Source organism: Haematobia irritans, chromosome 4 (assembly GCF_050003625.1).
Source record: "Haematobia irritans isolate KBUSLIRL chromosome 4, ASM5000362v1, whole genome shotgun sequence".
NCBI lineage: Eukaryota > Metazoa > Arthropoda > Insecta > Diptera > Muscidae > Haematobia > Haematobia irritans.
This window is the reverse complement of record NC_134400.1, coordinates 59,069,951-59,084,886: the sequence shown is the minus strand read 5'-3', so window position 1 is coordinate 59,084,886 and position 14,936 is coordinate 59,069,951. Positions and strand designations below refer to the sequence as shown.

The 14,936-nt window shown below is 32.6% G+C and overlaps 1 protein-coding gene across 3 annotated transcripts in view; it reads left to right on the top strand.

Annotated features, from left to right (window-relative positions):
* The window catches only part of onecut (homeobox protein onecut), a 75,117-nt gene that overhangs the window by 55,457 nt on the left and 4,724 nt on the right, over window positions 1-14,936 (top strand). For all 3 annotated transcript variants that reach the window (XM_075305717.1, XM_075305716.1, XM_075305715.1), the window contains exon 3: window positions 14,561-14,691. In XM_075305717.1, coding sequence (XP_075161832.1) covers window positions 14,561-14,691 — 131 coding nt within the window. The remainder of the gene's footprint in view (window positions 1-14,560; window positions 14,692-14,936) is intronic.

Genomic DNA, 14,936 nt, shown 5'->3' with positions numbered 1-14,936 from the left:
TGTGGGACTATAAATAGGTGTGCAAAAACTGAATTTATTGTTTGGGATTCTAGAAACCGTAGTTTTTATCCAATTTGCCTGAAATTTGAAATCTAGAAGTATTTTAAGACAATAAAGAGGTGCGCCGAAAACGTTGAGTATCGGTCCATGTTTTCGTATAGCCACCATAAAACCGATCTCCCGATTTAACTCCTTGTATTTCTCGAAACCGTAGTTTCTATCGATTTGCTTGAAATTGCAAATATACTGGTATTTTAGACTCACAAAAACGTGTATCGGATGTAGTTTTTATCGGTCCATTTGTTAAGGCCTCTATATAGACCGATTTCACTTCTTGAGGGTATAGAAGGCACACTGATTATGAAAACTGCTTAAAACTGAAAGTAAATTTTTACTTTTCGTAATCATCTAAATAATGGGGGTTAAAGTCCACAAATTGTAGATTTCAAATCAAGGCATTATTTCATCATTTTCTTGCACATGTACAAGAGATGTTCATGATTCCTGTAAAACTCAAACAAAAATGGTTCTTATAAATCCGGAATCTGATATAGTCTTCATAGGTAAAATCTTTAAATAAATGTCAATAGTTTTATTAAGCTTGAGATCTTAGTATTTTCCTTTATTTTTCATCCATCATTCCTAATATTTCGCAATTTTCACTGAATTGCTTCTTCAGAGGGGATTTGATATATGGGGCAATGATAACAAAACAATACTTATTATAATGGAGCATCACATTTGTGTTTAAATTTCATGTTATATACATTATTTATATTCTACCATATATCAGGGAGCCGTGGTTGCTAGTTTATTACGGAAATACCACTCCATGTTATATTTTGTTTTATCAATAGATCTGATCACATTTTTAAATAATAATGCGATCCACGTTTATTATAAATTCGCACAAATCAGTTTCAGCCGTTATGAAAAATTTATTTGGTAGATAAATTCTTGTCATTTAGCATTTAAATATAATTTGGGACATATGGCCACCACGACTATTTTATACAAAGGTCATTCTGGAGGTTCAATTTTCGACCACCTTTTCCATCATTTGAGGGCATATTTCTGCAATAACACGTTGAATTTTGATTTCCAAGACGTCAATCGTTGCTGGTTTATTCACATAAACCAATGACTTCCGGTATCCCCTCAAAAATAATCGAGTTGTCCATTTCTCGAAATAAGGTTGTCGTTGAAATGTTCTCACAATAAGTCCATTGGTCGCCCGCAGTATGACATGGCACCATATTGTTGAAACCAGGGATCCGGAGCGTGGAGCGGAGCGGAGCGGAGCAAGCCCTTTTTTAGCCGGAGCGGGAGCGGAGCGGGAGCGGCATTTCTAAAATCCGGAGCGGAGCGGGAGCGGGGCGGTTTCCAAATGAAAAACCGCTCCGCTCCGAATAAAATATTACTTGAATGAAATGTGTAACTTTGAAATTACACTGTGTAGGTAATTTCAAATTTAGCTAGTACTTAGCGTAGTGTGAGCAAACGTTTAAAATGTACGATATGTATTTTTGTACGTACATACATTGGGGAAAACACAACGTGTTTTTTTAGTAATTGTTTTCAAAAACGGCAAATGTCAAAATATATCTCTAGTATGTGTTGTAAAAGTAACAACAGTACTTTCGATCAATTTCATCCCGTATTACTACAAAGATGGTTGTAATGAACGTCAAATAAATACAATTAAACAATCTTATTTATATTTAATTTTTTAGTTTTCTACAATGAAAAAAATATTGTCGTGAAGTCAAAGATTCCATGTCTTAGAATAAGAATGCAAATTTTGCTTAACATGGAAGACGCATTTCTCTAAAATAAAGTTTTTTTCTTGTCCAAAAGGCAATAAACTTTTGAATGAAGTTGTACTGTCCTTATAATTAAGTGATTTTACTTAAAAATGTGTATCATAACATGAAAGATAAAATTTTTGAGGTAAGGTCAACGTGACTTTAATAATTAAGAAAAATTCTTTAAAATTAATAAAATTGTCTTTAAATTTGTTTCCTTTTTGCATCTCAAAAAATCGTTAAAAAATAAGACATGTTTTTCAACACTTTATTTTAAAGACGCTTTTTACTTGAAACATAGCATAATTTCTACTGGAAGTCGAGTCTTAATATGGAAAAAAAATAACTCGTTTTTAAAGGATTTTGATAACAACTGACGGAAAAAATCTAAAAAAATGAAAAATTAACATTTGCTTCCTAGAAGCAAGTACATAACCCCCAAATTTAAAAGAGAATTACGTCTTTAAAGTATCCTTACTTGTATTCTCCGCTTCTTTGGCTCGGAATTAATACCCAAACTGTTAAAGTAAAGACAAAATCTTTGGAACCGGACATGCTTTTTTTCAGTGTAAGGACATTCATATTTGCTTTACTATTGTACTATATCCAAGCATTCTCTTATTTCTGATATTAGTTCTCGAAAATTTAATTAAAATTATGGATAGTTTCAATTTTGGTTGAAAAATGTGCGCATATACATTTATTATACAATAAAGGGGAAAAAAGCGAAATTAGGTAACACTAGATCTGAGTAAGAATATTCGTAGGTATACCACGGACTGATGTCGATGGAGGTTGTTGCAAACATAAATATACACACACACATTACAAATATAACAAAACCTCTTCTCTACGTCTGTTGCAAAACAAAAAAAACTTTCGGAGAGTAGTTACTTCTACTCTGTGTATAGACTTTGGTCCGATCGGACTAAAACGGCAACGTTGGTCCAAAAGATTTCTAATTTTTAAATTTGGTCCGATGGTCAGACCAAACAGAATTTGGTCCATTTTGGTCCATTTTCATAAATTTGGTTTCTAACACATATTAAATAGTAGATGGTGCACCACAAAGAATATTGTCGGGAGGCGAAATACTTCACATGCTTCAAATACGAATTTTGCTTGGAATAGAAGACGTATTTCTCTGAAAAAAAGTTTTTCCTTGTCTCTAAACTTTTCAATGAAGTCTGTTTATCCTTATAGCTAAATGATTCGACATAAAAATGTGTATCCTAACATGAATGCAAATTTCGTTTTAATGAAGTCAAAATGGATGTAATATTTCTGAAAAAATCTTCAAAATTAATAAAATGTTTCAACACATTGTTTTAAAGTCATTATACCCTAAACCACATAGTGGTTAGGGTATAATAAGTTTGATCTGCCAAAAAATGTGCCTACAAGAAATATTGATTTTAGACCCCATAAAATATATACCGATCGACTAAGAATCACCTCCTGAGTCGATCTAGCGCTTGGTGTCCGTCTGTCCATCCGTCCGTCTGTCCAGGTATTTGTTGTTCACAGGATTTCGGTCGCAATTATTAACCGATTTTGATGAAATTTGGTACAGGGAGTTTTTTTGGGCACAAGGACGAACGTTATTGAATTTGGAAGAAATCGGATCAAATTTAGATATAAATGGGGTCACGTTACACTTTTTTACTAACCGATCGTCGTCAAATTTAGCACAAAATAATCTTCTGTATCACCCTTTAAGTCTGAAAATTTCATCGAAATCGGTTAAGATTTAGATCCCATATATATGTATCGCCCGATTTTGCCAAATTAGGTCATAAAACCCTTATTTATTAACCGATCTTACTCAAAGATGGCGAAATGTAATCTTCTATAGCACTAACTATATGTGCAAAAAATCATCGAAATCGGTTCAGATTTGGCTATAGCTCCCATATATGTACCGCCCGATTTTTCTAAATAAAATAAAACTCAATTGAACAAATAATACAATGTTTGTACTATAATTTTCTCGAAGAGGAGCGGAGCGGAGCGTGGAGCGGAGCCATTTTTTTTCTCGGAGCGGAGCGGAGCGGTTTTTTTTTCTCCGGAGCGGGAGCGGAGCGGAGCGAAAAAAATGGACCGCTCCGGATCCCTGGTTGAAACCACATTTCGCTTACATCCATATCTTGAAGTTTTGGCAGCAAACATTTATTGATTATGATTTTGTACCGATTTCACAGTAACTCGTCCTTCCTCATTTCGAAAGAAATAAGGACCGATGATTCCATCATCCCATAGACTGCACCAAACAGTACATTTATTGGGATGCATTGGTAATTCATGAACGGCATGTGGATTATCTTTTCTCCAAATATGGCAATTTAGCTTGTTGACATATTCATTCAACCAAAAATTCGACTCATCACTGAAGAGAATTTGTGGTAAAAAAGCGGATCTTCGTGCTCTAAATATAAACATTTTTAATTGAAACCGTTTTTGAAAATAACAGCCAATTTCTCATATCGAAACGAATGCTTTCGTTCGACTAGAATACCCAAAACAGCTGAATTTATAAAGCAAACTCAGCTGTTTTGGCATTTCAGTCGAACGAAAGCGTTCATTTCGGATATAATAAATTGACTGTAAATTTCCAGATTGCAATTGTGGGACCTTATCATTACCGATTAAATTCCTCAACAATAGTCAAATATCAAGTGGAATAAACTTAAATAAACAATATCCATCAAAAAAAAGCGTCGCCAAAAAAGTAGTGGAAATGTTCTTGGATCCGGAAGTGGTGCCAAATTGACGCAGAAGCGATAAATTTAACATGGGCTTGTCATACACCGAAAGAAACAGCGTTCGTCACATTGACGATTCCGTATTATCAATGCGTTTTCGTCTATGCGATGAAAAGTTTCGTCCATGTGAGTATTTCGGTAGTCCACGCGACGAAATCAATCATCAAAGTCAATTTTTGTTCTTTTCATAATTCGTCACATTTACGATCTAGTTTCGTCTACGAGACGAAATTATTACACCCAGAAAATAGTGACCCCTTTAAGTTAAAATGAACTCATTGTGATGAAATTTGAACTTCGTATAGCGCCAAAGACATTTTTATTTGTTTGAACGATGTAATTTTCGTGGAAATTAGGTAGAATGCATTTCATATATTAGTTAACATTTTCCTATATTTATGTACCACTATACTACAGAATGAAAAAAATTTAACTGAATTGAATTCATATATGGAATGATTTTATTGAACTTTTTTCATTCATTTGGACAAATCTTACATATTTGTGGTAAACTTTTTACTTCAAATTTAGAACTGCTTACCTTCGTTTTTAAATAAAATTTTATGTATTTATATAAGCAATTTGTTTCTTCAACAAAAGACATGTTTTATTAATATATTAAATAGTTATTGTTGTTTTTTTTTTTTTTTTTTTTTTTTTTTTTTTTGATCTCAGCTTAAAGCCATGCATTGACTAAACTACAAGTGTAGCTTAGCCAACAGAGGAAAAGTATGCTTGTCAAATTTATTTGGGCAAAGCCCTATAGACTGCAAGATGGTTGGATGTACAGCTGTTTCGGAATTACCACATTCCTCATCAGCATCCTCTACTTGCAGCAAAACTATCAACCAATTATCAGAATAAATTCGGGTAATTCACTCAACCCAACGTGAACTACACTTGAACCTCCCGAAAAAGCGTTTGATAGTCGGCTATTGCCTAAACAAATTTGCCAGCATATCTCTTTTCCTTTGCCAAACTCAAATCATCGATTTGTATGTATTTGGCTGGGTTTGTTTTTGAGCGTGCTTCCTCTATCTTCATTCGTTTTGTTTGTTATTGTTGGCTTCTCTTCAATCGTTATTGTTGTTTTTTTTTTTTTTTTTTTGATCTCAGCTTAAAGCCATGCATTGACTAAACTACAAGTGTAGCTTAGCCAACAGAGGAAAAGTATGCTTGTCAAATTTATTTGGGCAAAGCCCTATAGACTGCAAGATGGTTGGATGTACAGCTGTTTCGGAATTACCACATTCCTCATCAGCATCCTCTACTTGCAGCAAAACTATCAACCAATTATCAGAATAAATTCGGGTAATTCACTCAACCCAACGTGAACTACACTTGAACCTCCCGAAAAAGCGTTTGATAGTCGGCTATTGCCTAAACAAATTTGCCAGCATATCTCTTTTCCTTTGCCAAACTCAAATCATCATTTCCTCTGTTGGCTAAGCTACACTTGTAGTTTAGTCAATGCATGGCTTTAAGCTGAGATCAAAAAAAAAAAAAAAAAACAACAATAACGATTGAAGAGAAGCCAACAATAACAAACAAAACGAATGAAGATAGAGGAAGCACGCTCAAAAACAAACCCAGCCAAATACATACAAATCGATGATTTGAGTTTGGCAAAGGAAAAGAGATATGCTGGCAAATTTGTTTAGGCAATAGCCGACTATCAAACGCTTTTTCGGGAGGTTCAAGTGTAGTTCACGTTGGGTTGAGTGAATTACCCGAATTTATTCTGATAATTGGTTGATAGTTTTGCTGCAAGTAGAGGATGCTGATGAGGAATGTGGTAATTCCGAAACAGCTGTACATCCAACCATCTTGCAGTCTATAGGGCTTTGCCCAAATAAATTTGACAAGCATACTTTTCCTCTGTTGGCTAAGCTACACTTGTAGTTTAGTCAATGCATGGCTTTAAGCTGAGATCAAAAAAAAAAAAAAACAACAATAACGATTGAAGAGAAGCCAACAATAACAAACAAAACGAATGAAGATAGAGGAAGCACGCTCAAAAACAAACCCAGCCAAATACATACAAATCGATGATTTGAGTTTGGCAAAGGAAAAGAGATATGCTGGCAAATTTGTTTAGGCAATAGCCGACTATCAAACGCTTTTTCGGGAGGTTCAAGTGTAGTTCACGTTGGGTTGAGTGAATTACCCGAATTTATTCTGATAATTGGTTGATAGTTTTGCTGCAAGTAGAGGATGCTGATGAGGAATGTGGTAATTCCGAAACAGCTGTACATCCAACCATCTTGCAGTCTATAGGGCTTTGCCCAAATAAATTTGACAAGCATACTTTTCCTCTGTTGGCTAAGCTACACTTGTAGTTTAGTCAATGCATGGCTTTAAGCTGAGATCAAAAAAAAAAAAAAAAACAACAATAACGATTGAAGAGAAGCCAACAATAACAAACAAAACGAATGAAGATAGAGGAAGCACGCTCAAAAACAAACCCAGCCAAATACATACAAATCGATGATTTGAGTTTGGCAAAGGAAAAGAGATATGCTGGCAAATTTGTTTAGGCAATAGCCGACTATCAAACGCTTTTTCGGGAGGTTCAAGTGTAGTTCACGTTGGGTTGAGTGAATTACCCGAATTTATTCTGATAATTGGTTGATAGTTTTGCTGCAAGTAGAGGATGCTGATGAGGAATGTGGTAATTCCGAAACAGCTGTACATCCAACCATCTTGCAGTCTATAGGGCTTTGCCCAAATAAATTTGACAAGCATACTTTTCCTCTGTTGGCTAAGCTACACTTGTAGTTTAGTCAATGCATGGCTTTAAGCTGAGATCAAAAAAAAAAAAAAAAAAACAACAATAACGATTGAAGAGAAGCCAACAATAACAAACAAAACGAATGAAGATAGAGGAAGCACGCTCAAAAACAAACCCAGCCAAATACATACAAATCGATGATTTGAGTTTGGCAAAGGAAAAGAGATATGCTGGCAAATTTGTTTAGGCAATAGCCGACTATCAAACGCTTTTTCGGGAGGTTCAAGTGTAGTTCACGTTGGGTTGAGTGAATTACCCGAATTTATTCTGATAATTGGTTGATAGTTTTGCTGCAAGTAGAGGATGCTGATGAGGAATGTGGTAATTCCGAAACAGCTGTACATCCAACCATCTTGCAGTCTATAGGGCTTTGCCCAAATAAATTTGACAAGCATACTTTTCCTCTGTTGGCTAAGCTACACTTGTAGTTTAGTCAATGCATGGCTTTAAGCTGAGATCAAAAAAAAAAAAAAACAACAATAACGATTGAAGAGAAGCCAACAATAACAAACAAAACGAATGAAGATAGAGGAAGCACGCTCAAAAACAAACCCAGCCAAATACATACAAATCGATGATTTGAGTTTGGCAAAGGAAAAGAGATATGCTGGCAAATTTGTTTAGGCAATAGCCGACTATCAAACGCTTTTTCGGGAGGTTCAAGTGTAGTTCACGTTGGGTTGAGTGAATTACCCGAATTTATTCTGATAATTGGTTGATAGTTTTGCTGCAAGTAGAGGATGCTGATGAGGAATGTGGTAATTCCGAAACAGCTGTACATCCAACCATCTTGCAGTCTATAGGGCTTTGCCCAAATAAATTTGACAAGCATACTTTTCCTCTGTTGGCTAAGCTACACTTGTAGTTTAGTCAATGCATGGCTTTAAGCTGAGATCAAAAAAAAAAAAAAAAACAACAATAACGATTGAAGAGAAGCCAACAATAACAAACAAAACGAATGAAGATAGAGGAAGCACGCTCAAAAACAAACCCAGCCAAATACATACAAATCGATGATTTGAGTTTGGCAAAGGAAAAGAGATATGCTGGCAAATTTGTTTAGGCAATAGCCGACTATCAAACGCTTTTTCGGGAGGTTCAAGTGTAGTTCACGTTGGGTTGAGTGAATTACCCGAATTTATTCTGATAATTGGTTGATAGTTTTGCTGCAAGTAGAGGATGCTGATGAGGAATGTGGTAATTCCGAAACAGCTGTACATCCAACCATCTTGCAGTCTATAGGGCTTTGCCCAAATAAATTTGACAAGCATACTTTTCCTCTGTTGGCTAAGCTACACTTGTAGTTTAGTCAATGCATGGCTTTAAGCTGAGATCAAAAAAAAAAAAAAAAACAACAATAACGATTGAAGAGAAGCCAACAATAACAAACAAAACGAATGAATATATTAAATATATTTATATAGAATCAACAGCATCGACTGGCCTTGAAATATTAAAACACATTATTTTTCTTTTATAGTACCTTTCACTTTGAATAAGTTGCTGCCTAGCAATGTTGTCCACCTTTTACAATTTCAATACCTACAAATATAAACAAAAAAATCCTAAACCAATTTTTTCACAAAAGGTTAGCGTCACTGAATATTACCTCATAATTGAAGATTCCAAAATGAAGTCGAATGAAGGGGTTGTTATTCTGCTGGTGTCTTCTCTTTTATAAACCAATTTTCAAAAAACGAACATTTTTCTCACTAATTTAAAATAACAAATATTTTATATATTTTATTTGTTTTTTATTATATTATTTTACAATATTATTTTTAACAATCTCTCCGTATACCATAACAACGCGATTCCAACTAAAAAACAACCCACGCGCAAACACATCGATTACAGGTAGATAAAAGAAATGTAGGAAATTTTCCTATATTCTAAGAAGTGTGTTTCCATAAGTTTTGAAAAGATTGAATACTTCTTAGTACGAATGAACTAAAAAATTTTTTCGTATGTATGATAAGCTTTCTATAATAAAGGAAGTCAGAATTATCATTTTATAAGAAACCTTACTAAATTTGAGGAAACTTGGTTTTAGTTCGGTATTTGTTTATTTTTACGAATGCTTTGTTATCAGTGAATAAAATTATCTTTTTCAGTAGTAAATTCTTATACCCATCGAAGAAAACAGTATTAGTAAAATGCCATGCCTTATTCTAGTTAATGAACTATTCTTAACTGCTTTCAGTTTAGGATTTTTTACTGAAACAAGTAAATTTTATTATTTCGCACAAAAATTTAACTGAATGGAAATAAAATGGCTAAACTAAATTGATGAACATTTTTTGCTTTAGTTTCGAAGACACTTTTTTCTGGGTGTATCTTCCTGATTCAGGGAAAACTTAGCCAAAAGCAACATTCGATTTAAATTAATTTCGTTTATATGAAGTCCTATTATACGAATTCCACATTTTAATATAAGTTGGACAAAAGTTTCCATGATATATCATGGAAGCTGGTTTTCATCAATGCGATGTAAGAATCTTCAAATTGATGAAGCACACTTTTCTCTGAAATATGTGTCGAAAAAACCTCAATACTAAATAAAACATAAAACGATATATGGTAAATATAGTAACATATATGGATAATTGTAATTTACATTTTTCCATTAGTGCACACAAAAAAAAAGTGACCCCACCGTGGAAGAAAATTTAGGTTTATTTTAGAAAATTTTAACTAAAATAATTTTCTAATTGCAACATGTTACAAATAAGTTAATACTTTTTATCTAATTGAAGAAATTTTTTTAAAAATAATTAATTTTTTTCTGTTGTTTAAGAAAATTTCATATGTTGGAACAAAAAATTGGATTTAAAAATTGTTAAAATGTCTTTAGCGCTGTACGAAGTTCGAGACAGGTACAATTTTAGTAAAATTTACTCATTTGAGAGACTTATGAACTCAATTTAAGCAAACTTCTGCCATTTTAAGAAAATATGAACTATTTTATTTTTTTAGTAAAATTGTGCACTATATTTGTATACAACTTTCTTTCTTATTTTTAGTTCACGTCATTAAAGTTAGCAAAAAATTATTCAAATAAGGAACATTTACTCATATTGTGCAAAATTTAACTAAAATTAACTAATATTCATGATCTAAAATAAAGTTCAGTTGACATTAGAGCCCCTTTTTTCTGGGTGTACTAAAGTGAAACACCTAAAAGTCGAATCAATCGTCAATGTTATGAAACAGTGTTCAATGCAAAAAAAAAGTTTTTTTTTTTCAAATAACTGTACACAGCTTTTATTAATGAGAGCAAAGTTATTTTTTGTTGGGTATTTATTTACATGTGTACGATAAATTGTACATATGTATTTATGTCGTTAGTTGTACTTTATTTCAAATAAATAAAATTTAAATTTAAGTAAAACAAAAAACAATATGGTTGTTTATTAAAAGTGTCGTAGAAAATATTTCTGATAAATTTCCATTTATCAATTTGATGTAATCTATTCATCAATATAAGTCAAATTTGTAATAAGGACGGAAATGTTCACAATGCATTGATATTATAGAGTGGACGAATATAACAATATCCGTCCATTCATTAATATAAATTTTTCTATGTAGCGAACCTATCCGCCCTTACCACAAAATTCCCTTATATTGATGAATATATTACATCAAATTTATGAACGATTTACATTATATTGATGAATCAATTACATCAAATTGTTGAATCGATTATATCATATTGATGAATGGATTACGTCAACGTTAGGAAAAGCATTCATCGCTGTGACGATCGAAGGAGAATTGTACTTTTGAAGAATTTCATCATCGCGTGAATGAAAGAGAATAATCGCAGATAAGAAAAACATAAACGCATAGATGAAATACTTTCATCACCTGGACGTAATGTAGTGATCTATGGGATGTCAATACGTTCATCACAGCGATGAATTACAATTCATCGCCATGACGAAAAATTCATCACCGGCATGAAATGTTACGTTAGCTCATTTTTGACGAGAAATTCTCACCGGGACGTAAAATTTCGTTCTCATGAGGTACATTTTCCTTTCAGTGTAGGACGGATGTCCACCATTTCAGCATACGCTGCACTGAATTTGCATCGCTTCTTAAGGTGTGAGGTGAATTCAGTGTTTTGGATGTGAATTAAGAAATCTTGCGATATTTTGACAAATAATTTTTATTTTTTTTTATGATTTTTAGTGCATTATAACGCTTGTTTCGAACGTTTGTCATCAAATATTTTCGAAAATTTTTTCGGAATTTTTCTAATAAGGATTTAACATTTTTTTCGGCTAAATTTAAATATTTTGTACCATTTTATTAATTCTTAATCTGTTTTTAACTTATTTCAAACAAAAAAAAAACATTACAAATATGAAAAAAGCGAGTTATAAAAAAAATTACTCAAATGAACTTCCTGTGCATTTAAAATAAGGAACATCTTTGGGAGGACATTTTTGGAAGTTCTTTTAAAGTTGTGCCTTTAGAAGAACTTCAAAATTTTTTTGCTGGGTACACTGGTAGAAAAATGGTTCGTTCTATTAACGAACGGGCTTCGTTGATTATTTTTCGTTAATATTACGAAAGTTTTCGTTATGAGAACGAAAGTGATCGTTAATACAACGAAATCAATCGTTAAAAGACAATTTTGTGTTTTGGTTTTTCGTTACATTAATGAAACACGTTTCGTTAATATTACGAATATTGACTTTGTAATTTTTTCAAGAATTAGAATCGTTACTATAATGATATGGATCGTTAAAAAATAAATTTTAAATTGTTATATTTCGTCATGTTAATGAAATATGTTCATTAATAATACGAATGGTAGTTTGAGCATTTCTGCCTCTCCGTACTCTCTCTCTAAAACGTCTCTCCATACTCTCTCTAATACGTCTGTAGCGTCAATGTAATTTGTACATACACATCTAAGCATGGCAATAAGCACATGTTTGCGTGTGCGTCTTGAAAAACAAGCGGTAAAAAGTTCAACAGAAAACTTCAACTAATGGAATACGCGATTCAGCGTTATCGATGTTATTGTAATGATTTTATTTAGAAAAGTTCAAAAGATGTTTTTGCATTGGTATTTAATTACAAATGCGTAAATAGATTTCATTTGCAGGAATAAACGCTTCCATTAAGGTTCATAAACAGGTGATGGCTTCGTCAACTTGGTGCCTCTCAATATTTTCTAACACAAAGATCACTTGCAGTGCATACGCGAATTCGTGTATATAAATGTAGGATTACATATTATTACAATACTTATAGTCTATTGGACAAGAAGATTAAGGAAATTAGTACTATAAGGTTACTGAAAAGAACTTGTTCAATAAGCTCGAATAAGTATTGTAATAATATGTAGTTTAAATGACTTGGACATTAAACAGTCCTGCATTGGTGTCAGGCTAACATAAAAATAGTAAATGTAGGATTTTTATTCCGGAATATCTTCAAAAACTGTTTTACAACTGTTACATTCACAACAGTTTTTAATGTTTTAGAAAAATGTCGTCTAGTGAAGAAAATAACATAAAACCATTCCAACAAAATTTAGAAAATAGCCTTTTTGACCAAATTGGCTCACTGTTGACTTAAAGGGTTGGCTAGAGGCGGTCGAAAATGACGATTTTAAATACCAATGCTTGTGGAAAGTTCGTAAATTGTAGAAATCTGACCTGAAGAAACACGCGGTCATTAACGCCCACAAGAAAAATGTTGGTAGTGTTAAAAATGAGCAATGATGTTGCAATGGTCGAAATCCGAATAAAAATGTGATATTATTGAACATTTGGTCCCTTTATTGACGGATATAATCCCTGACTATTAATTTTAAAGAAATTGAATTCAATATAAAATATTTGCTATTTTCTTGCCAAATTTGTTTGAATTTAGTACCGTAGGGAAAAAATGTAGGGGAAAAATGTTGGGCGCAGGGAAAAAAGAGAATTTTTAGGAGCCACGTAGGGAATTTTCAAAAAACTTCCTGGCATCACTGGTGCACAGGCTCATTACAGTTTCGTTGTGAATAATAAACATAGATGGTGGGTGAGTTAAATTGGTGTTTTTTGTATATTGGCAAGAAATTTAGTGTAAATTTTTAATCTTTAGTGAAAATGCCCCGGGGAAGTGAACTTTCAGTTGAAGAAGGCGGAATAATTACCGTAATGAAACTTGGTTGCAAAAAAAAAAAACATGGATAAATGGACGGCGATACGATTATCATTTTTTGGTCTTAGAAATTAGAGGCTTTTTTCTTAAGTGAAAGTCACACTATATGATTATTAAATTACTTTATTTATCAATAAATATTATTTCCTACTGTACACACAAAGAAAATTTCATTAAAACTCAGCCAACGAAAAATTTTCATTGATATAACGAAACATTTTCGTTAATACAATGAAAATATTCGTTAATAGTATGAAGCGTTACGTTGGTTGACAGAAAATTCGTTATAATAACGAAAAATTTCGTTATATGAACGAATTTGTTTCATTGGCTGACTTTTAACGACACATTTCGTTAATATAACGAAACTTTTTCTACTAGTGTACGAGTATATAAATTCTATTTCAAAGTTCTTAACAAAAAATAATACACTACCAATGACTACACTCAAATGCAATAATTCGTTGGGTTTCATTAATATAACGTTTGTGTTCATTTATACAACGTTCGCCTTTCATTCATTCATACAATGAAAAAACTGGGTTCATACAATGAATGATTTTCGTTCATACAACGTAGAAGCTGCAGCCATACTATGAATAAATTTCATTCATATAACGAATAATGTTCGTTAATACAACGAAAAGGCTACGTAACAGCAACGTAATTATTCGTTAATACTACGAAAAGGGTTTCATAAATATAACGTAAAATTACGTTGTTATAACGAAATGATACGTTGGCTGACTTTTAATGAAGAATTTCGTTAATACAACGTAGAAATTCATCGTATTAACGAAATTTTTCTACCAGTGTAGCTAACAATATTCAATGAAAAGGCTATATACAACGTCCCATATAAGGGCTCTCTAACATTACATTTATAGTATAACTAGTTTTGTTTTTAAGATTAAAAATTTTAAGTTACATTGGCAATATATATTTGAAATGAAAGTTATGAACATTTAGCATGCAGTGCACTACTTTGACAAAAAATATTAATCGTGTTTAAATTCTATGTTTCTTTGTAGATGAATACAATTGCTCCAATACAATACATACTCAAAAAAACATGCACGTGCTCGACCCAACTGTTCAGTCTAAGAAATCGAGACTGGTTTTCACAGATTTACAAAGACGAACTCTACAAGCAATTTTTAAGGCAAGTAATGGTTTATTGGTCTTTCTTCTTGTAAAACTGGATGTTTCTTTGTATATAATTTTGTAGTAGATTATAGATTGAATATTGAGAAAACGCAAAAATGTTTTCTGTGGCGAAATTTTAGACCACCGAAGTTATCTTTATTCTTAAAAATAAACTAAATTGGGAACATATACGGCAACGAGTACCATAAATAAAGATTTATTTGTCTAAAAGGAAAAAACCCCTTTAACAAGCACAAAAAA